The sequence below is a fragment of the Thermobia domestica genome, chromosome 18, assembly GCF_964235325.1.
Source record: "Thermobia domestica chromosome 18, izTheDome1.hap1.1, whole genome shotgun sequence".
Classification (NCBI taxonomy): Eukaryota; Metazoa; Arthropoda; class Insecta; order Zygentoma; family Lepismatidae; genus Thermobia; species Thermobia domestica.
In genome coordinates, this window is record NC_137471.1 from 54,696,521 (window position 1) to 54,720,433 (window position 23,913).

The 23,913-nt window shown below is 35.6% G+C and overlaps 1 protein-coding gene across 4 annotated transcripts in view; it reads right to left on the reverse strand.

Annotated features, from left to right (window-relative positions):
- Nucleotides 1-6,946: 6,946 nt before the first annotated feature.
- The window catches only part of LOC145675759 (alanine aminotransferase 2), a 186,312-nt gene continuing 169,345 nt past the window's right edge, over nt 6,947-23,913 (reverse strand). For all 4 annotated transcript variants that reach the window (XM_081746412.1, XM_081746413.1, XM_081746414.1 and 1 more), the window contains 3 exons: nt 23,182-23,330; nt 19,728-19,840; nt 6,947-17,167 (listed from right to left, as the gene is read on the reverse strand). In XM_081746412.1, coding sequence (XP_081602538.1) covers nt 19,750-19,840; nt 23,182-23,330 — 240 coding nt within the window. In that variant the 3' untranslated portion in view covers nt 6,947-17,167; nt 19,728-19,749. The remainder of the gene's footprint in view (nt 17,168-19,727; nt 19,841-23,181; nt 23,331-23,913) is intronic.

Genomic DNA, 23,913 nt, shown 5'->3' on the forward strand with positions numbered 1-23,913 from the left:
TTAGAAACACTGCTGCTTGCATTTTAGTTTCAAAACCGGCCGCCCGCACTCGTTCGCTGGTCAGGTAATATACTGAAAACAGTTAAACAAAAAATTGTTGAAATTTACTATATAGTATATCTTTGTGTGTGAATATTCTTTCGGCAAGCAAGTTTTATATCTGTGCACAATTTCATTCACTTTGGATCACTTCTTCTGGTCGGACCTCAACTTTCAAAATTTTGGATGGGGACTTTTGCCCCCTAAAACCGTTTTTCCGCAGAAAATAAAAATACACGTATTCGTGTATTTTATGTGTAGTATCTACCTGCTAAATTTTATCAAAATCGGAGTGTTACACTTGGGAAGTGTTACTTGTTAGTAGCTTTCTAAGTTCATACTTGGACGGGGGAATTTGTTTCGAAACTCAGTAACCGTTTTGGCAATGGGAAGTATGCGGGTGTATACAGGGTGCCGAAAGCGTAGTGAAGTGCATGCAAATATCGGAATGTATACAATGGACGTTATTCCATTTAAGTAGGCTTATAAGATAATAATCTTACATAAGTACCTGAGTAGTATTTTTACCACATTACTTTAATTAGGTTTATCCACCTTGAGTATATGTGACCCTTATATATTGGTATTTCATAGTGACATACCGGTAATAGCTTTTTCCTGTAAATTTTGGTTCTCGTGTTGTTGAAATGTACCACTTCTTTCCGTGTTATCTTTGTAATCAGATTAAGAATATGGTGATTTTTGGTGCAGATTAAGATTATGGAAACACTGTTTCAAAGATTTACGTGTAAAATCTATAGATTCACAAAGAAAGAGTAACACATAAGGAACCTAATTATAAGCTCAATATGTTAGAAATAGTCCAATCAGTATGCCTGACTATCAGTGTCAGTAACTGAAACAATACAGTAAAGCTAACACAATTGCAGTGTCATTGTTGTGTAATCTTCCGAACAGGAAGCAATTTTACACAATATGAACTCTCTAAGATCTGATACATTATGTATTTCCAAAAGTAGTTTTGCACCAAATTATTCTAAATAGCTCTCCCCTCAGTACTTTCGGTGTTCTAACACTCTTTCAAGTTGCTTGCTCTCGCTTGCAATGAATTTCCTAAGCTACTTTTAGGGACTAAGAAATTAAGTGACAACCGCAACATCGTTATCAGCACCCTAAACACCAGTGCTACTCTCCTCACTGTGTATTAATAAATATACCCTCTCAAATATGTCAGATAAAATAGAACATCGGCAATAGTTTAGTGGTTTTTATACTGTTACCTGTTTATTGTGCACACAACAACATATGTATATAGTTATTGTCTTTACGCTCAACTCATATTAATATGTGCGTCAGAGATTTGAAATGACAAATATGTAAAGGTACGGCAAAACTGAAGCTGTTGGCATGCATGAAAGAAACACTTAAGAGGCCTCATCACTGCGAAATTAAAATACCGCTAATTTTGCAGTAATTATGTGATATCTTCAAATAGAAAAAAGATAATCGAAAAGTGGAACAAGACCTCCCTAGACAATATTATCTTGCGTTTATCAAGACTCACTTATCTGCTTTCGATTTCCAGCCATTTAGAAAATCGGCATTTATTTTCGCGTTTCTAAATAACTGCAAACGCAAAGCTACTAGGCGACTCGTGATAACGCTACCTCATGCAAAATAACGTCGTCTAGGGAGGTCTTGATCCACTTTTCGATCACCTTTTATCTATTTGAAAATATCACATAATTACTGTAAAATTAGCGGTATTTTAATTTCGCAGTGATAGGGACTCTTATGGGGCGTTTACACTTGGTCGATTTAGTCGCACGGCTAAATCGACTCGTTGCATTTGCGACTAAATCGAAGCAACTAGGCCGAATCAGATCGATGGATGTGTTCAATTGTTTCAACCGAAATTGAATGCTGCTTGTTGACTCGCTCTCCTCTGGTCGATCCGAAATCGACTGGCAATTTTAAAGATATCCAAGCAAGCAGTAATTGGTACAATTTGCGGTGTTATAGCAGAAGAAAATAGAACGTCTTTCAATTCAGTTGCCAGTCGATTAGTCGCCTTCGATCAACAAGCGATTAAATTGAAGTCCCGTTTACACGGTCGATTAAGTTGAAAGTGACGTCAATTCAACTGAATCGAACGCAAATCGACTAAGTGTAAACGCCCCATTAAAGTCATTTTATGGTTGTCCCATATTGTCAATATGTACGATATATTTATCTTTTATATAACTGGAAAGTCAATCATCTAAAAAAAAAGCATTATTTCATTTTTTTCACATTCGAAGTTCTCCTTTTTTTCTTATATAAATGTTCTATATTCTACCACGATGAGGCGCTGGAAAAAAGTGCGGATCAAAAGTTAATTTGAAGAAGTGTACACTTCCTATTGTGCACTCCATTTGTATACTTCAAGTGTGTAGGTCGAAGTGTGCACTGTGCACTTTTGGACACGGCCTAAATTTCATCATTTCTGTCACTCTTAAGTTTGAATATTCATCTCAATAATTTATTTTCGAATACTTTCAATTTGCGTTCTTTCCTCAAACTAAGCAATCATGTTTCGTATCCATACAGCACATCAGACATAATTACAGTTTTATATCTTTTAAGCTTTAAATTACGAGTATTCGACAGAATTCGTAAAAACAAAGAGTTTGGATTGAATAATAACTCTAATTTCTTACAGTCCTTTGACATTTAATTTCTTCGTGAATGTAGTTTCCGATGTTGGCGCTAGACAAGCCTGTATCCAGGGGGGGGTCTAGGGCGAGCCGGTCCCCCGGAAATTTTCTCGTTAGGCTTGCAAATGAACTATAATATGGTGATGATGTATGATATGGTTGGATCGGCCCCCCCCTAACTTCAATCGGACCCCCTACATTTTTGGGCTGGCTCCGGCCTGGTGCTAGATATTTGAAAGTATCCAATTTGTTGCGTTCATAACTTACAGTATTTACGGTCACACCGAATTTCCATGTAATATTTTCCTCTGGATGTTGAAGTGGAAAATGAAGTAGGCGAGGATGATAAAGGGTTTAGTAATTTTCGGGATGAGTTTGAGAAAGTTATATCCAAGCTTAGGAATAGAAAGGCAACCGGAATAAATAATATAGCAATCGAATTCACTAAGAAAATGGGAAATAAAGGCAAGAATGAAATGTCTCGACTGTGCAATGAAATATATGAAACAGGAGAGTGGCCAAAATATTTCCTGAAGACGATCATGATACCGATGGCTAAGAAATTGAACCCAAAGATATGTGAGGATTATAGAACTATTAGTCTCATATCTCACGCGTGAAATATCAAAATAAATTTATATTCAATTATAATTACATATGGTATTATATTCACTATAGCTAGAGTAACAACACATACGTACTTCCTACAATTTTTAAGATTTTTTTAACTTTAAAATTTTGAATAAAATTTGCTAAATTTTATTTTGTAATGTTTGAAGTATATCTCTGTTGAGACATGGAACATATTATATATATATCGGGTGTTTCAAAACAACCGACAACGTTCGGGGGGTGATTCCTGACACCAAGATAAGATAAAAAGTATACATCAATCCGGATGCACAAATGCTTCCTTTCGGAGTTCTAGGTTGCTGGAAAAAAAAATGAATTTTGAAGGTCCATAACACCAAAACTATGGACCCTACCGTAGTCGGGTCAAGGCTTCACTTAGGAACTAATATGTGGGCTATCCAAAAATACATGTTTCAGAATTCTAAGGTACTCACACAATTTTTAGAGGGAGTTTGGTTACGGGCATATAATTTGAAGTACTCACCAACTACCTCTATAAAAATTGTTGCAAAAGTACCGCACGATTCTGAAATACGGATATCTGAATAGAGCACATACTAGTTCCTAAATAAAGTCTTGACCTGAGTTTGGTAGGTCCCATAGTATTGGACCTATAGACCTTTAGAGTTCACTTTTTCATGTTTTCGGCAGCCTATAACTCCGAAAGGAAGCATTTGTGCACCTGGGTTGGTTTATACTTTTCGTCTTATCTTCGTGTCAGGAATCACCTCCCAAACGTTGTTGTTGTTTTGAAACACTCTGTATAACATGAATCCTATTGAAGTAAACAAAAATGCATTTGTCATGAGTAATAAATAAATAATACGAAGAAATATGTATTAACCTATTTATTTTAGTTTTTTTTTTTTAAGTTGTTTGACATTTCTTTCTAATCTGAATGACTGTTAAGGAGCATGCTTATTTCTTCAGAGAGGTTTCGTAGAATGCTATGTGTTCTGTCTGTTGCCGTTGTAAATTGGATTTTTTGAAAATTCATAACTTTACGGTGAAATATTAAAGCTGAAAATTTTACTATGGTTTTCTCTTACATAGATGCATATTTAGAAGAAAGAAAAAAGATCCATACTTCTAAATTTGCGAAAATTATAAAATTTCAAATAAAAAAAAACCCTAAAAATTGTAGGAAGCATGTAATATCAGTGTTAGTTCAGTTATGTTCAGTATACATCATCATCATAAAAAATTCAACTTCGATATTTCACCCTTTCGTTATAAACTTCAGCTCTAAAAAGTGGAAATTGTTAAACTTAAATACTCAACTTAGGAAGTAATTTTAACCTATTAGGATTCATTTAAGGTCCTTCATGCTGAGACCAAATTAAAAAGTAGAAAACGTGCTGAAGAAAATGGCGTTGGTTGCAATCTTTGTTAATAATCCAGTCCTAAGATACACAAGTTTACGCTAATGTCTGCAAAGTCACTGATTGGCACTTGCTGCTCAACAAATATGGTCGCCACTCACTAACGAACTGGGATTAAAAAATTTTTAAATCGGTTTTGTGCTGCCAACGAATATGGTAATAGTACACACAATATAAATAAAATTAAAAAATGGGAAATTTAAAAAGATAAGCAATCCTTATTGGATCACTGTATGTGGATTGATCCCCAGGACAAGTGAGAACTTGGAATCGACGGCGATGGAATATAGAGAAAATACTATTAAATAGTATATTTCAAATACTTATTTTCTCAATAGGCTAGACTCCTTATGAGCCAAAGTTACTAGAAAAAGCTAAGAATTTATGACTATATATTGTACAGCAACTTTTTATATCAGGTTGTTCAAAAAGTATTGAGTCTTTGGAGGTCAAAATTGAGAAAATACAGGCTTGGCTAAAAGTCACAAAGGAGTTATAAATGTGAATAACTATTTTTTTTTTTATTTCTCATTACTTTCCACAGATATTTAACAGACTTAAAAATCCACGATAGGATACTATTAGCACTTATGTGTAGAATATAATCTTACATAGGTGTCTGCCATTATGGGCCTCACAGATGATTCATGACAGGGGTCAATACTTCTGGTCCGAGTGCCCGTATTTCTGCATGAGTATCGTCCTTGAGCTTATGTATTGTTTGTGGTTTCTTCACATACCACCAGAAGTGTTGAACCTTGTCATGAATCATGTGCTACACGATCCGTATTTGTGAGGTCCATAATGGCGGACACCTACGAGAGATTATATTCCACACAAGTGTAAACAATCTCCTATCTTAGTCTTTAAGTCTGTATGAAGGAAATTAATGATAAATAAAAAAGTTATTTACAATTATAATCTCTTCGTGACTTCTGGCCCACCCTGTTTTTTTCTCAATTTTGACCTCCAAATACTCAATACTTTTTAGACAACCTGATAAAATGTTAATTTACAATATTTAAAATAATAAATTCTTAGCTTTTCTAGTAACTTTTGGCCCATCCTGTATTTATTGTGATTTGAAAATAACACTGTGAAACCACATATGCATAAGATTGTTCGACGACCCTATACCATTCTTCCGGCATTATCCCGTCACTATAGAAATTTTGTGGTTTCTAATAGAAACAATTGTGTTTTACAGGCCTCTTTTGAAATTAATTTATCATCATTCAGGGAGTTCTAGGAAGATCGTAACAAATGAAATCTGATGTGCCAGGTTTAGGCTGTACGGTGGATGTATTAAAACCTCCCAGTCAAGTTCTGATAGGTCGTTCAAGATATAAAAGGTCTGGCGTTATTAGCGTGGACATCCTTTCTGTTGACAAGTTCCGCCATTTCTTTGAATTGCTAGGTGCTATTTGTCGACACTACAGATCCGAGTATATTATTCTGATGCACGATTTCCTTCCAATCTCATCAAACGAATAGCATTAACTTTTCACAGACAGTGGAGCTTCTCGTATCGACCACGATCTTTTCGCACAATGTTATCGTAGGTTATCCATTTTCCATCACTCGCGATCAACCACTTCAGAAATGGATCGAGTTCCTTACGTTTTAGTGGATTCGCAGATGAAATTCGATCAAGTAAATGTTTCTGAGTCAGGTCACGTGGCACCAAGACGTCGAGTTTCTTTTTGCAGCTGGCTTCTTCCAAGTAGTTTAATACTGTTCAGTGATAGATGTTTAAGCCATGACTGCTTACCTGCCGGTACTGTTCGACTTTTGCTATGATCGGTCACTCACTGCGAGAAACATTTTGGACATCGAAGTCTCCACAACGAAAGCGATTCAACCATCTTTTGGCTTTTGATAACGTATCTTGCTTATAAACAGCACATATTTCTTCACGGGGCTGTGCAGCATTTGCGCTTTTCTTGAAATAAAATGGTAAAATGTAGCGCAGTTTTGCGAGAAGTTCACTCCCCATTTATTGGATGCAAATGTCAACTGTCGAATGACGTTAGCCTGACCCAATGTGACTCATATACCCTGAGATTTGGGACATCAACACCATCTCGTGTGCAAAAGGCTCATTACTTTTTAGACTACCTGATTATATATATATATATATATATATATATATATATATATATATATATATAGAGAGAGAGAGAGAGAGATATTTATTTATTGAGAGAGAGATAGAGAGTAAAAAATAAAAACACATACAGTTGATGTATACATTTATTTTAAATTTTAATTATGTTCACTAACATTTCATTGAGCACCTGAAAAATAACATACCTAGCCTTGACTCATTCACTTTTTAAAAGTTTATATTGTACAATTAAGTTTTGTTTTTAAATACAATTTATTGTTCTATTATTTATTGTCAATACTTGAAAAAAATAAAAGGTAAAAAATACTATAATTCCATATTATTATAATCTATTTACACATCTTCCTGTTACTAAGCACACTCTCTTTTAAATACAACTTTTTATCTTCGAAACAATTAGGACTACTTAGAATAACTAGCATCTTCGATTTTCCTTACAGCATGTGCATCAGTTGCGAATAGAATTTTGTTTATTTGCTTGTTTTTATTACAAATAGAATTTCTTTGGTGTAGGTAGGTTTTTACATATTTAGTATTCATATAAGAGTACAGTTAATAAAATGAGATGTCCATAGGATTTGAAATAATAAAAAAGAAGAAATAGAAATGAATGGTCCTATTTGTATGAAAAATGGAGTCTAATATTACGAGGTACAAGAAAAATTACAAGAAATTTTCACCTCAAGGCCTATTATATACAAAGATGCCGAATTATCATCATTTTAGTGGGAGTATAGTACACCGAACACAAAATAATTTTCGGGATTCGCCGAAAACTAGTATTTTCAAGAAGATCAGTGACAAACATTTAATTTCCCCCCAACATGAGAAGCTGACATTATCCGGGAACTGAAGAATATAGAAAATAAGTTCTTAGGTGTTCAACCCATGACACGCAGATAATTTCTATTTGGTACACGCAAAGCTACATCATAGTTTTTTTCTTTCCTCGCATTCCTTATTTTCAATTAATTGTTGTTGCTAAGCGAAACTACTCAAAATAAAGAGGTAAAATAAAATATCTTTAACTAAAAGTATACGGCTTCTCATTCTTTTTAAAAATAAACTTTTCATTTTTCTTCCTATTGGGATAGAGGTGGTGACAAGAATTTCTAAAAGAAACTACAACTGGAAAGTTCGGTGGCACATTCAGGACTGCACATATAGATTGGTATGTATTGCAGGTTATCTGACATTAGTCCCCGAAAATAACACGTAGAATATTTTTTACGTTAGTTCAAAGCAGAAGTAATATTAATTTTATATTTCTATTATTATCAACTAATTTGCATTTCTGAGAATAACGGTAACCAATATTCATTAACCTTGTATTGAAGGAAAACACGACTATTAAGTACTTTGTAATCTCCTGGACAAGCAAAGAAACCTATCCTGAAGAAAACAATGTAGCCCTTAGTCCGTAATGACACATAACTCTTCAAAAATAGAGACATAACTCTTCAAAATTTTGCCACCGACCTGGTTCTGAGTGAATCTTGGTTATTTTCAACCATCAGTTCGTAAGCAAATCACTGGGAAAGTGTAGTTTCCCAGTACATGAAAGAAAAATGAGTGCTACATGCGATGTAAAAAGATTTTAGCTGTGATAGTTGTGTTGAAACAGGAAGCAAAGGAACTTCCATTTGGGACCAACCAATGTGGCTTACATGTTGTCTGAAGGTAAAATCTCACATTTCATTGACACTGGCACATATAAAGGTGCTGTGGTTGTCACCACGCTGCGGCCGGATTTATCATCAAGATTTTCCTAGGTTGCTATTTGGCAGGCTGATGAACCTTTGCATCGGATATGGACGATGGTAGAATACATCTCACCCCCCACCGCGGATCAAACCTGGCCCGTCTGGTTGAAAGGTAGATACCTCGCCGATTACGACGCCGCGACGAAAAAGAAGAATTTATCGAAAAATGGTGTCTTTGCTTAATCTTTCCTAATTGAAAAATGATATGAACAATGTTTTTGAAGGTGATCTGTACTGGAAGAAATAAAACGATATAATCAAAGATTATATCTAATGGGTACCTTTATTATTTAAATATCAATGCATTTATGATATCGAATTCACACACATTAAGTTACAAAAACCGAAAATTCGGTTTATCTCACGTAATGCAGATGGGATCATAGTTATAATTATGAACAATTACTATAAATTATGTCAGCATCCGCCAACAAAATGTAAAATTAAAAAAAAAAATAAAATAAAAAATAATAAAAAAAATAAAATAAATAAAAAATCGCTTTAAGTTCTGCAGACATTCTGGGCAGCTGAGTTCTCCCTTACTACCGGAACGCCTCATATGTTTACATAGGATACGCTAAGACAATATTTGATTTTTCTTCAGACAGAATTCACATTGATATCATTATTATAATAAAGAGAAACTAATCCTACTGAACAGAATTCTAAACATACAGAATAACTTACTGATTCTACATACACTTCCATCCGTGAGTTCTACGAATCTTATGGAAAAATTAACCGAAATAAGGGCCAAAAAGATCCATTTCTATTCTGTATTAATGTAGAAAGACCCTGCCTCTGGGACCAAATGTTATACATTCTAAATCAACACGTAATAATATCGGCCAATATATAACAGTGGAGCTTTACACATGGGGACACCGTAATCTGGAGGTTAGAGCATTGGACTCATGTCCGGTGCTTTCCCAATTTTCGGCGTCCACCCAGCGTCGTGGGGCAAACTACAGTGCCCGAGAATTATCCTGGCAGTGACGTAGACTTCGCTCTTGCTCAAATGCCATCCCACTGGTTAAAGCAGCCGCTTCGTTCAATTCAACGTCCAATCCCAGGAAAGAGAAAATGCGCGAACACGAATACCAACTTAAAAGCACGCTCCGTTCTCTACAACAGAAAAGCGAAAGGAAATAAACCGAAATGGGAGGCTCGTTTTTTATAAATATACTTGTCATCTTTGTATAACGATAACTGGAGTTCGAGAAGACATAAATGCTACATTTTTTGCTTTTATATTTATATAACTTCCATGAAGAATATGGTTATTTTATATTTAAATTTTATATTATAAGTATCTGGAAAATAATTTTAAATGATAGTCATTTATGTTTATTCTGTTCTAACACTCATATTTCAACATGCTGCAAACTTTCGTTCTATTGAAGATAGACACACATATGCAGCGGACGAAATGGGAAGGGAAGTCCAAAGTTTATTTTAAAGAAACCCCCATGTGTACACCTATCACGGTCCTTGAGTTAGAGGATGATATGTGAACGTGTTTTCTGGTCGCGGAAACAGAGCGTGGGGGTTAGTGAATGTAGCTTCGAAAAGTATAACATTTACCAATAGGACATAAGAACAGCACTTCCAGGAAAAACACACAAACAAATTAAAAAACAAAAGCGAAATGAAATGAACTGAAAAGCGCGTGATTTCTTGGAGTAGGGCTGTATAGTCTGTCTGACTGGTGAAACTTGTCAATCCTTTGTTTTATTCTCGTTCTCGAAATTTTGTGTATAAGAATGGGTGATAATACCTTAAAGAAAGGCAAGCCGTTGCATTGTGATGCAGGAGACATTGTTTTTAATGTTTACAACTTTTCTTGCAGCAAACAATAATAAATCTGACAGTGTTCATGAAACATCCCAAGCAACATGTGTCAGTGAGAAATTGTGGCGTGTGGCGAATTGTGAAAGAGAAGGATTAAAGTCTTGACAACCCGTCGTGACATCCTGTAAAGCAAGGCCAAATACACAGAAAAGACAAACAAATTTAGATTATTTCGATGAAGTAGTAGTTCGTAGAACAATTCACAATCTCTGATTGCATTGTCGCCACCTTAAATAAATTATTGTGCGAACTTAAGAAAAGCATTGACTTCAAAGGTTCTGAGTGAGCATTACAACAAATACTGCGCAAGTTGGGATTTAGGTTTAAAGGAAAATTTTATTGGAAAAAGAAAACTGCTTTTTGAAAGGAAAGACATTGTCGTTTGACGACATAAATGTAGGGTCTAATCTTATTTTTTCTTTCTTTGTTGTAACAATGCACAAATATATGCTAGTATTATTCAAATACATTGTTATCTAAATTCTCTTTAGTTCGCTACCAGCATTATTTTAAACTGTAGTTACAATGTGACGTGCGAAGCGTTCAGTGCAGCATCTAAGCACTATTTGTGAATAGTGTAAGTTGGTAGCCTTGCAACTGAGAGCGTTGACGTCACTGCCAAGATAGTTCTCGCCGACTGTAAGGAGTCACGTGAATAAAAGACGTGACGGCTAATTGGTCTAGAAAGCTCCTGTACGCTTGTTAGAGAGGGGGTGGCGTAGCGCGCTGAGCACGTGTTTCTCGGTAGGCTGGACATAGTTCAGCCGGTCGCTAACAGATGGCGTTGGAGCGGCTGAGGCCCACAAATCGGGCCGTTACGCCGTGTTTTTTTTCTTCAGTTTTACGGAGATTTAATATTACACCTCTTAAAATAGCTACAATAATACTAGTACTTAGCAAATACACAAGATTGTCCTATAAATAATAATAATAATAATAAACTCACTGCAAGTCAAATTAATTTCAGATTAGAAGACAATTAAGTAATATTAATTATAGTTGATCATAAAATTGTTTTTACTGTGAAATAATGTTTATTTCTCAACATAGCCTGAAGAGGGCTTCTGTAAAATTAAAACATCTTATCTTAACTATATTAAATGCAGACTTTCTCAACTATTTCATATCACGACCCCCGTTTTAAGACATCCGCTCGCTAGCGACTGTATAAGTAAGTTCTGGTTTATAATAAGCCTTTTGAGTTTTGCTGCTTATCGCATACATTGTAGTATATTGTAATATCCAGTACATGGTGCTATTTGTAAACATTAACATGTGCTCATATTTACAAACAATACTGCGCGCATTTACTACAAGCCACTACAAGATCCAGACGTCGGACCATCAGTGCTACCACTTATCACGTGATGGAGAAGCACTAGCACTACCGTTACACTGGAGTAACTATTAAATCACAATGGATTATCACTACGGGCAGTCAGTCAGTCCTTGGCTTGTTGAGTTCCCTCCCTTAGCCTGCAGTGGAGCTCTGTTGGGAACTCTAACCTCTCCCATAGATTGCAGTGGAGCTTTGAGAGATTAATTCAAACAAGACCGCCCATTCTGCAGTGTAACTCTGTGGGACTGTAATCACTCTATGCCTGCAGCGGAGCATTGAGAATCCTATCCGACCTCACATAGCTTGCAAAGGAGTTTTGTGAGGAATCCTTCCTTTGGCCATCCGGTCTTACGATATCTGCTTTCCTAATCGTTAGAGAACGTTTTACTTAATGGAATTTATAATACTGTGTTATACCTTGAAGTTTTGTAATAAAATTGATAGCGGGAAAAAACAAACCTCGTGTATAAATGCTCTACCTTCCACCAGAACAGAATAACTTTAGAATATATCTATCTGTAACCTTCATTTTCAATTGTATTTTAATATGTAACTCTTGCATTTTTCTTATATTTCAATATGCAATTTCACCAGGTTAAGACCAGATTTCTCTTTTATCCCATTTTTTTTTTTTTTTTTTTTTTAACGACCCTTTCATAATTTAAAACCTTGTTTCATATTCTTCGGTGAATTTGACACGTATGGACATAAAGATATGTCTGTTAAAACAAGAAACTCAAGACAACCTTTAAAAAAAATATTTTTCCGTTACTAGATCCTAATTACACTTATCTTTTTCGCCTCCCTACGTAGCCTCCTTGGTTGAGAAATCCCGTATTAATGATGAATCTGATATTGTTGGTAAGGTAGAAATAATTAATAATACAATTTCTGTTAAAGAACTGAATTAATTGGAGGGAAGTTGCTAGTGCATTATAACGTTCATAAATATATTCTCATTTGTAGTGTAGAGCATTTACCAAAAGGGGAATGAATCACAATTATAAGAAATATTTTAGATTTCACAACACACTCTTGCTTTGAGCAATTTTTGTGCAATACCGTCTACCCACAAAAAAATTGCATACCTCCACGGCAAATTGTTTATATTGTTAGTATAGACATTTAGTATTTTCCCCAAATCCATCGACAGTCTCGGAGCCGTTACTGTGATTTATAGTGAGCCATTGTTAACGACGTTTATGCGTATACCCAGTGTCGCTGACGCGCCTGCTCCATACGGATGCAACCCCTCGTTTACGCTTGCCCACCCCTGTTGCGTTCCTGCCCTGACTCCGTTAGATAGCATTCGTGCTTTTTAGTGGCCACCTAGTACGAGTTGGTTCGTGTTTTATGCACTGTATTTTTATGCCATGTATCTACATTGTATTTATACTCATTACAGTTACAAATAACAATCCGTAACCCTACCAAGTGATTTGGGAGAGAAACTAAATAATACCCGTATTAGATTACCATTAGATTGGAGATTTCCATTCTTTTCAGACTCGAGCCATGACGTGACCAGAAATTTACTTTTAAACTATTTTCATTAGAAATGGTTCTGCGCTAAATCTGTTCGAATTTATATACACGGTGGGGGTAAAAATTACAGGAAATAATTCCCTACACTCTCAATTTTTTTCCGATATGTCATTAGCCATACAGACTTTCCTATCTTAATGAAATGATTAAAGAAAAATAGAAAAGAAAACACAATGATTAGTGACCAACGAAATGAACAGAAACGATTCTCGAAATCATTTCACCTCATTAAATATTAATGCATATTACGAGTTAACAGTTAAGATCGCATATTAATTTAGACTCTTCTGGTAAGTTTCATTTTCGGCTCTTACAACCTTTCTCATCACGTAGTCTCGACTATCCTTAAAGTTGTGAAAGGAGGTATGGACTTTTCTAGTGGCTGCGTACACAATCATTCATCGAGGCTGACCTATACGAATCGATTTCTACAAATTATTTCTACCACTGAATGCATTTATTCTTTTCCTTTTTCCTATATCATACTTTCTTTATTAAATATTTGATATTATAGTCGAGAATCGAATAATATTCGATTTTATAAAGAACAATTGAAACCAGTATTAGAACGTATTTAATTCTACTGCAGTTACTAGTGCGACGAAATACCATTCATAACACCACCATTTCATTATAAACTAAAAAGAAATACAAGCTACAAACACATATCTGGGGACAAATTCCGAACAGTTCATTCACATATCACAAGGGCAAGAAAACTCTATATTTTACACTACAATTGATATGACTATTCACAATAAAATATTCATATAATTTTTAAAAAATATAATACTATAAAAATAGGCCGATTCTAATAACATTTTTTTTAAAGCATGACTGCGTGTCACAATAAAGTGACATTGTGCTCAATGATATTTCTTATAAAACATTAATTTAATTTTTTAATTTTTACGCAACATATACTAGTATAAAATGAAATTATTTTACCTTGTGGTTGTACATTTTATTTCTCTTTGGAATTGTGACGATAATGTTTGTTTAATGTTCGTGTATATCCGTCTTTACGGCGAAAATGCTTTTAAACATCGTATAAGCCAAAAAAGAAGAAATAAAAATGAAATGAAATGAAATTTTTGAGTTTTATGTCACACGGTTATGCCGGCTAGGCTAAAGGAGACGGTGATGATGAGAAATTAATGAAATGGTGGCATGAAGAAAGTGGGAGGAAATGGGAGAACTCCGAGGAAACCGACGCACACGGTATTTGTCTACCACAAAGTTCACTTGACAGGAGCAGGGTTTGAACCCGGAACCCCGTGCACCAGAGATGAACGCTCTACCACTGAGCCACCTCGGCCCCCTAAGAAGAAATAAATATGTAGTAAAAATATTCCGATTAATATTGATTTATTAATTGTTTATTCTAAGTAGATATTTTGATTGCTATTATTTACCCGTTGTTATGACTACGAATGTATATTGTTTTTAATCACTAAGATCATGATAGTGTAACTAAGGACTTGTTTATAAAAATACTGATGATATAATTGACTGGATTAACGAAAGAAAAAGACATATGTAATCTCGTTGCTCTGTATATGGGAAGCAGTTCTAATATATTGCATTCTAAACCAGAAAAATTAAGCGAGCATTTACTTGTGTGTGGAATTCTGCATGACATTTAACTATTTGTATCTACAAAACTGAATATAACGAACTGTGGCATTATATAATCTAAAATTTTGTTATATAACAAATGGTGTTTTTTCGCCCAGGAACTTCTGGAGAATTATTAGAAGAATGGTATAAAAACGATCTCATCTACGTTGGAAACATTTTGTATCAAGACGGATTATATTTGGTTATGAAACAAAAAGATAGTGTACAGAAATATCAAGATGAATCGACAGGAAATTGAAGATAACTTAAATGACTAAGTAGTAGTCATTAATGGTACAACATCAGATTTAGCAACAAACTTGGTGGACATTGTACAACTACAGTTGGGACAACAGCTAATGTCAAAATGGAGCAAATGACACAACATTTAAATACTAAACTCGAACAGTCAGAAGTCAAAATGGAACAAATTACACAACAGTTAAAGACCAAACTGGAACAAACAGATGCCAGAATAGAACATATGATCCACAATTTTGAAGTTATGAGAAGCTCAATTAAAGTGGTAGAGATTCAAGTGAATGACCACTTCAACTAAATTACAAAATTACAAAAGGTCTGACTTCTTAAAGAGAAATTAGTAGATGGCAATCCTAATCTTGAGATGAACGTAGCTGACGCTGAATCGAAAACAGCGGAATCCCGATTTTGTGAAGAGCTCAGGAATCTACAAGAATACTACCCTGAAGTAGACGATATTGTTTCCATTTCCGAGAGTGACGGAGAGGCCATTACGGGATATTAATCCTCTTATGCAGCGGGATATCCATATAGGGCCTACACGAAAAACCTAGTATATTAAGAAACTCTAAAACACATTTTAAATTTAGTGAAATACGATCTATGACTAAATTTAGTGGACGAGCTGAAGATATTCCAGCGACTGAAACTGCAACTGGCTAAAAGTTTGCACTAATTTAAGGAAACGACATGTAGAAAGCACAAATCAATTCCGAAAAGAATAAAATACGCAACCTCAAGAAAAAATAATTTCATTTTCTACTGATATTTTATTAATTTATCCTCCACATTTTAAGAAAAGTAACCATTCCTAAACGAAATTACTTTTATCTGAATGATACGAAAAACCAGAAAAATTACTTAATGAATTTAAAATTTATTCGGCAAATAATTAAGGTTCGTTCTACACAAGCGACAAACACATGCAAGATTTTATTGCCGCCAATTGTTTCTTTTATCAAGTCAGTCGGTCTGCACCAATAACCAGCTACCTTTACTGATGATCAATACGGTTCCAACGAGCTGCAGAATAAACAAGGAAGCAAGCTATATTCGTATTTCTATACGGAAATATCGTTCCGCACAAGGAAGAAATGTAGACTAACTGTATTGTGTAGATTAACCATTAACGCATGTCGATCTCAAATGTTTCTAGGTGGGAGTGAGCAACAAACCCAACGTGTTGTAATCGCTCGTGTAGAACCAGTTCACAGAAATTGTTATGAAAATTATATTAATAATCACTAGGGGAAAATACTATTATTGAAAACAAAATAACAAATAAATATATAACACAGATATTACAGATGCAACGCTAATAGCGAACATAGAGAGTGATGTTTGGAAATAACAATATGCAGTTTCTAGACATAAACAATTCTGCACGATAAATCCCTCAATTTAATTATACATGATACGTACAACATATACACACACACTCATAAATTTTTCGATTCTTTATATGTATCCATAATAATTTTCTTCCTAGATAGTAATATATAAAATGAGAACTATACTTCAACTATATACAAATTACTCTTTACAAGATAAAATCAAACTCAAAATACAGAAGTACCAGGATCAAAAGAAACGAGAATATTAAAATTAATTTTGGCAAACCATACAAGAAAACATCGTTAAAATGTTTACAATTCTATAATTCATTCGTGATGTCTTACTCACATAAGCTCTATTTACAAACATGACTTTCTACACAATATACAAAATTATTATCTTTATGTCATAAAATCACACTTCATGCCAGATACACACACACACACACATATATATATATAAATATGTTAACACTTCATACTACTGCGTATTTCAAACGTAGCCCAGTACTGAAGTAAAAATAATAGAATCCACAACTACGTTTTTGGTCTTCTGTTGAATAACTGCCAACACATCTATATAACTGCTAAGAGCACAGCATATATGGTCCACTTCTGTAATAAAATTCAATTTAACAAAATGTAAGTATCACCTACAAAGAAATTAGGTTACTTATAAAATATATTAAAAAATGTAAATAACTGTAGCGCTCAAAATAATGTTAAGTCCAAGTAATTAGTTACGATAAGAGTTTGCAAAGACGAAGAAATGAAATGGAATCTTTTAAGTTTTACGTCCCATGGTTATGTTGGATAGGTTAATGCAGACGGTGACGATGAGAAATGAATGAAATGATGGAATGAAGAAACTGGGAAGGAACGGGAGAACCCCGAGAAAACTCACGCACAAGGTATTTGTCCACCACAAAGCCTACTTGGCGCGAACTGGAATTGAACCAAGGACCCCATGCACCAGAGGTGAACGCTCTGCCACTGAGCCATCGCGGCCAACGCTAACTTCAATAAACAAATAAATTAATAAGAAAAATTAAAAAAATGGAAAACAAATTATCGTGCTTGGCACAATAGTAATATTAATTATGATATAACCTTAAGCAAAAGAATGTGAGCGTTTATTTTGAATAAGATTTGAATGTTGTGGAACTTTATAATCAATATTTAAAAAAAATCTATAAACAAGGTTTACAAAGTACCCCTAACTGTAAGAAAGGATATGTAACATCATAAACTGCATTAACAGAGCCCTATAGGATTTAAATTTGGTAGCAACGTGATGGTCCACTCATATAACCTGCAAGCTTTTCGCACTGCACGCCAGAAGTTTCAAGAATATCTTTAACTATGAAAGAATAAGCCACATTTAACTTGCATCCACACTATGAGCTTCTAAAACTTTTATCTGCTTACAGACGGCATCTCTAATTTTACCTATGGTATGGTATTAAGCTGGAACTTAAGACATTATTCTTCATTTCCAATTAGTTCCTTGAGATTTGCGACAGCAGAACTTCCTTCTTCCTCTTCTATCCACTTTCGCAATGTGCTGTAATGAGCATTGTGAAATTTTCCTGCCTGGAGCCAAGTCCCCCAACAGGTATTCACTGACACTGGAGGCAAACTGGTGATCTTTTCTGCTTCCCACAAGAAGTTCAACAGCTCTTCCCGTCTGACTGGTGGTTTAGTCAAAATTGATGTAACTGATGCGATAAAAGTATCAGCTTCTTTCAGACTATTTCTAATCTCTTTCGCACAAAAGTGGGGGACATGTGCCCAGCAAGTAGAATGCATTAATCTAGGAACAACTGCAGCTGAGCACATAGCAGCGCTTTTCGTGTGTGAGCATTATCAGATATTAGACCAATCTACTATAATATCACTTTTATAACACCAATATCACTTAATGCGTCAAGTACAGTGCTTACTGTCACATCTGCGTTGCGCCGTTGCACTATTTTTGTTCTAACAAGACGAAAACATGCAGTAGATTCACGAAGTATACGGACAAGAACATTTACAGCTTTACGGTTTTTAAAGCCAGTAGTTTCGTTAACGACCACAGAAACATCCTTTCCTTCACACTTCGATTTAGTTTCATTCAGATCATCAGCAGAACTAGTACATATTTTCTCAATGTACTTTCACTAGGGCCTGCTAATAATGGTAGTAGAAGATTGAATTCAATTTTTGACCTCTTTATTCCTAAAAACATGAAGAGGAATACCAGCTGCAACTAATGCTGTAAGCATATTCTTGAAGTTCTCTTGATTGGTTCCCATGCGCTGCAACAGTTAAAGGAAGAGTAGTGGCCAAACTATTGCTGCTGCTTCCTGCTTCACCCTCATTTTGTGCAGATTTCTTTAAGCAGTGTTTCGAAGAAAAATGTAGCTGCACAGTCTTCTTCTCACATTTAATGGATTCATAACAGAGTACAAAAGAGATTACCGCCTTGTACTTGGAAATTGTCAGTTGGAACTTCTCTTACTCTCTGAGATGCATATACTTTTAATTTTGGTGTCTTGGAATAAGCACAACAGTCTTGTCTACCTTTTAACACAAAGTGAGGAAACAAACAAACAAATAATAATAATAATAAAAAAAAAATTCTTCTGACAGGAAGGTGCGGAGAGAGGAGCAATTCGAACTTTCTTTGCATAAAAATAAAAAGCATTAAGCATTATGCTTAATTTGTGTAAATTATGCTTTATTATGCTTATAAGATTAGCAAATTTGGATATGTAAAGTGGTCAAAATCACACTGAAATGGATATGTAAAGTGGTCAGATATGGTACCAACCATAGGTTGAAAATTCTATTATGCTTTTACTGCTTTTTATGCTTCAAGGTTGCAATAATAATAATAATAATAATAATAATAATAATAATAATAATAATAATAATAATAATAATAATAATAATAATAATAATAATAATAATAATAATAATAATATGATAATCACCATTTAGATAACACATTTGTATTAATGGCGTGATCTGTTGACCGCTGTACAGATAATTGATTCTATTATCGTTATTAAATCACAACTGTCAATGCACAAAAACTACTGCATGCTATTTTACATGTGATTCACTTAAAACACTTTAACCAACACCTTTCAGCTTGGATTGTGTTCACCTAGCACCGATTTCAACTTACCTGTCGGAAACGTTGAGTACATTTAGGAATACTCGCGTAGGAATTCTGAGTGAAATTCTTTGAATTTCTTTAACATTCGAGATAGCTCCTCTGGTTGTGGTAAAATTGTTGTCCTGTAAGACAAAGTAAAAACAGATTATTAACATCATCAGAAAAAGAAAAGTACAGTTCTACTAAAAGCCTGTTATTTTTTAATAGTTCTAAATGAAAGAAACAAATACGGCCTAGCAATTACAATCAGAACAATCTCGTAGAGAAGCTATCAAATCAGTCCGTCCGTTTTGATATGTGAATGGACCACAGTCTGACTAATCTGTACCTCTATGTAAAGTAAAGCGAAGGTCGTGCACCGTTTCTCGACTTCAGCACTCATGAAGGTGATGAACTCTGGACTCCTTTGCTTCCCCAGGTTACCACAAGAACTAATTTTAAAGAGGCTGAATGGACCTCAGAACTACATTGAAATGGGAAAGAGCGAGAAAAATTTGCCACCCTCACATACTTTCGAACCCACGCCGATCAACTGGCAGGTTGTCGCTCTTCTCGACCATTTCTCGCACACGCGCAAACTTTTTTTTTTTTTTTTTTTAATTGCTCTCATGTGTATCGAGGACTACACGAGGTTTACTTTTATGCAAGGCGACTCGCTAGAGGCGTTCTGCTCATATCACGACACAGGATCTCGTAACATGGTGTTTAACCCACTGTAAGTGGACCCAAGAATAGTGGGGTGGGGTACTATTCAGTCTGGAGTGATTCTCGGCATCTGTACATTTGGCGGAAACCAGAGGGTCACAACGCCCCTCTCAATTTTGTGGAATGAGATCGTTAAGGCGGTGTCGATGATATGGTCTGGGATATCATATTAGAGGCACGCACATCCTTCACGTGTTCTCACTACGATCTATCGAGTTGTTATCCTCCAACAATATGTGCAACTCTTCCATGACGTAATCTCCCTAGATTTCGTCTAATGGAAAATAATGTTAGTCCACACAAGGCGCAGCTTGTGGAGGAGGAAATCTAGAACACAAGGATATCACGCGTTTGAAATGTTCACCTCGTTCTTCTGATTTTAATCCGATTGAACATGTTTAGAACGTCCTTGGATGTCGAACTGCAACCCGAAATCCACCACCCCCGAACTCTGGATTACTTCCGATGGCTTCTTGTGCAAAAGTGAAATACATTATTGTGAATGATTTCACGGCCAGTATAGGAACACGTTGTGCATCTGTATAGCCGTTCATGGTGATCATACTCCATACTGGACATTTCTTGTGTCAAACGGGACCGATGTGAAAAAAAAAAAAAGTTTTACGTCCCACGTTATGCCGGTTAGGCTAAAGGAGACGATGATTATGAGAGATGAATCAAATGGTGGAATGAAGAAAGTGGGAGGAAACGGGAGAACCCCAAGAAAACCCACGCACACGGTGTTTGTCCACCACAAAGTTCACTTGGCGGGAGCAGGGTTTGAACCCGAGACCCCTAGCACCAGAGGTGAACGCTCTACCACTGAGCCACCGCGGCCCCAGGGACCGATATGCAATCGACAACATTATCTCACATGAGATAGGTGCCTTACAGTCACTATTTGCTGTGTTTCTGTGTCATTTGATGTTTCAGTATGGTCCCTAGATATTTCTCTCACAGCCTTAATTCCGCAGATCGGCATCGTCCCCGTAACTTCTGGACACGAGTAATGTATCCATCATATTCCTTGGACGTAATATTGTTGAATTCCCATTTGTTCCATTCGTTACACAACTACATGCGGAGACAACGGTTATGAACTCTCGACGAAATGCCCCACATACGGGATTACTTCTCCGATTCACGTTTTGCTGGATTTCACAACCGTGGACTTCATCGTCTGCCTACGTTGAGGGACAAGTTATCCACAAGTGACCATTTCTGATTTTTCTGTTAGTTTTGTTTAACGCTATTGCCTTTCCTTTTATCATCAAAATCCGACAGGACGTTTTGGGTACATAACAGAAAACATATTGCTCTCACACTTTCGAAAGCAAAGTTAAAATAGTATCTACAAGTATTCTCATCATATGTTGCAATAAACCGAGGTTTTCTCCCAGAGAAAACACACACTTCATAAGGATAGCAGTAGAATACACATGTACGTCTATTAAGGACTGTATCGAAAAGTAACTATCAACATTGGTGGCGCTGGTAGGCACGGGCCAGGCAGCTGAAAGTGAGTCCACGCAGGCTGCGGGTTAGTTGGCAAGTTGTACTTCGCTGCTGTAGCGTGTTGAATGCCGTGTGAGGAGTTGCAGAGGCTATGGGACGAATTCCGAGGAAAGTGAAGTGCAAAATTGTGCACATATGGTGTTCCCAAAAAGGAGTCACCTACAATCAGATAGCAAAACAGGTGAAAGTGCATCATGCAAGTGTGAAAGCTATTATTGAAAAGTTTGGTAATCATTTTACTTCTACAGATTTGCCGAGATCGGGGCGAAAAAAGGGTGCACGTAACCCAAAACTGGACCAAAAAGTGGTGAGGTTAATCAAACAAAATCCATCATTATCTGTTCGCGATTTAGCGAAAAAGGCAGGTACTACGATCGCAATGGTTCAAAGAATTAAAACTAGGAATAATTTGAAAACCTACAGAAAGCAAAAAATAGCCAAACAATCGTCAAAGCAAAAATTAAGAGCACAGTCACGAGCTCGCAAATTGTATGAACGAATTGTGAGCAGGGAAGGACAATGTGTTTTGATGGACGATGAAACTTACGTGAAGGAGGACTTTACAACACTTCCTGGCCCTCAATATTATACAAAAGTCAAAGATGAAGATGTGGATGACTCGGTCAAATGTGTTTCAGTGGACAAATTTGGACCAAAAGTGCTCGTGTGGCAAGCAATTTGTTCGTGTGGCTTACGATCTGGAATTTTCTATACACAGGGAACTATTAATGCCGAAATATATGAAAAGGAATGTCTACAGAAAAGATTGCTCCCTCTGTATAAAAAGCACAGTGTTCCCCCATTGTTTTGGCCGGATTTGGCGACGGCCCACTACGCTAAATCTACTCAAAACTGGTACATTAAACACAAAGTGGATTTTGTTGCAAAACATATGAATCCACCAAACTGCCCTCAGCTCCGACCTATTGAACGGTATTGGGCGCTTGTGACGAAAAATGTCAAACAGGGTGGTAAAGCTGCCAGGAACATGGCTGAATTCAGAAAATATTGGTCTGCCGCAACGAGAAAATGCACCGCCAATACTGTGCAGAAACTATTGGGTGGTGTCCGACGAAAGCTTCGTTCATTCATCAGACACGAACTGTAAATGTATACTTTTTTTCTCTGTGTATTCAACAAGTATTGTAGTATAACAAATTGTCTTTATTTTTTGTACATCATCTTCCATTTTTATTCCTATTAATCATACATGTTGATAGTTACTTTTCGATACAGTCCTTACCTAAAATGGTATGTTCCTGGAAGTTGCCCAAATCCCGAACCAGGTACGATGCAAATACCAGTCTTTTCTAACAACTGAAATGCATAAAATACGTCTGGCTCCTGTCCTTGTGACTTAGCTTTTTCAATAGCTTTCTGTGGAAGATGGATCTGAAAATTAGAGAAATAAAAATTACAAAAATTATCAGAATTTATCATTACATGGTTAGAAATTACAAGATGATTTAAAAAGCGAGAACTCTCATGGAAATGTTACAAAGTTAGAAATGATGGACTTTCATTATTGTGACAAATTATCATGAGAGACCATTATTTCAATTACAAGATCAAATAAATTGTAGATAAAATGAACTTTTAATTTTACAGACAATCAAACCAGATTACGTTACATCTTCATCTACATATTCACTGTTACTACTTGTATGTGGATGTAACGAGAAACAAATTCGCATTCCCCTCCAATCCCACCTAAATATCTTCTTGAAAAACAAAAACAAAAAAAAAAAAAAAAAAAAAAAAAAAAAAAAAAAAAAAATCTACACTGGCGAAGATTAATTCCGTGCTCTCGCTTGATTTATCACTTGAGATACAAACGACACGATCAATTTTCTGTACAGGCTAGGAATGTTCGAACTTGCGGTATACAGAGTGTCTACTATTTCAGACAAATAAAATTCCCTGACTTTTCCAGGTTTTCCAGACTATATTTTAGTGAAGTTAAGTAACCGCTATT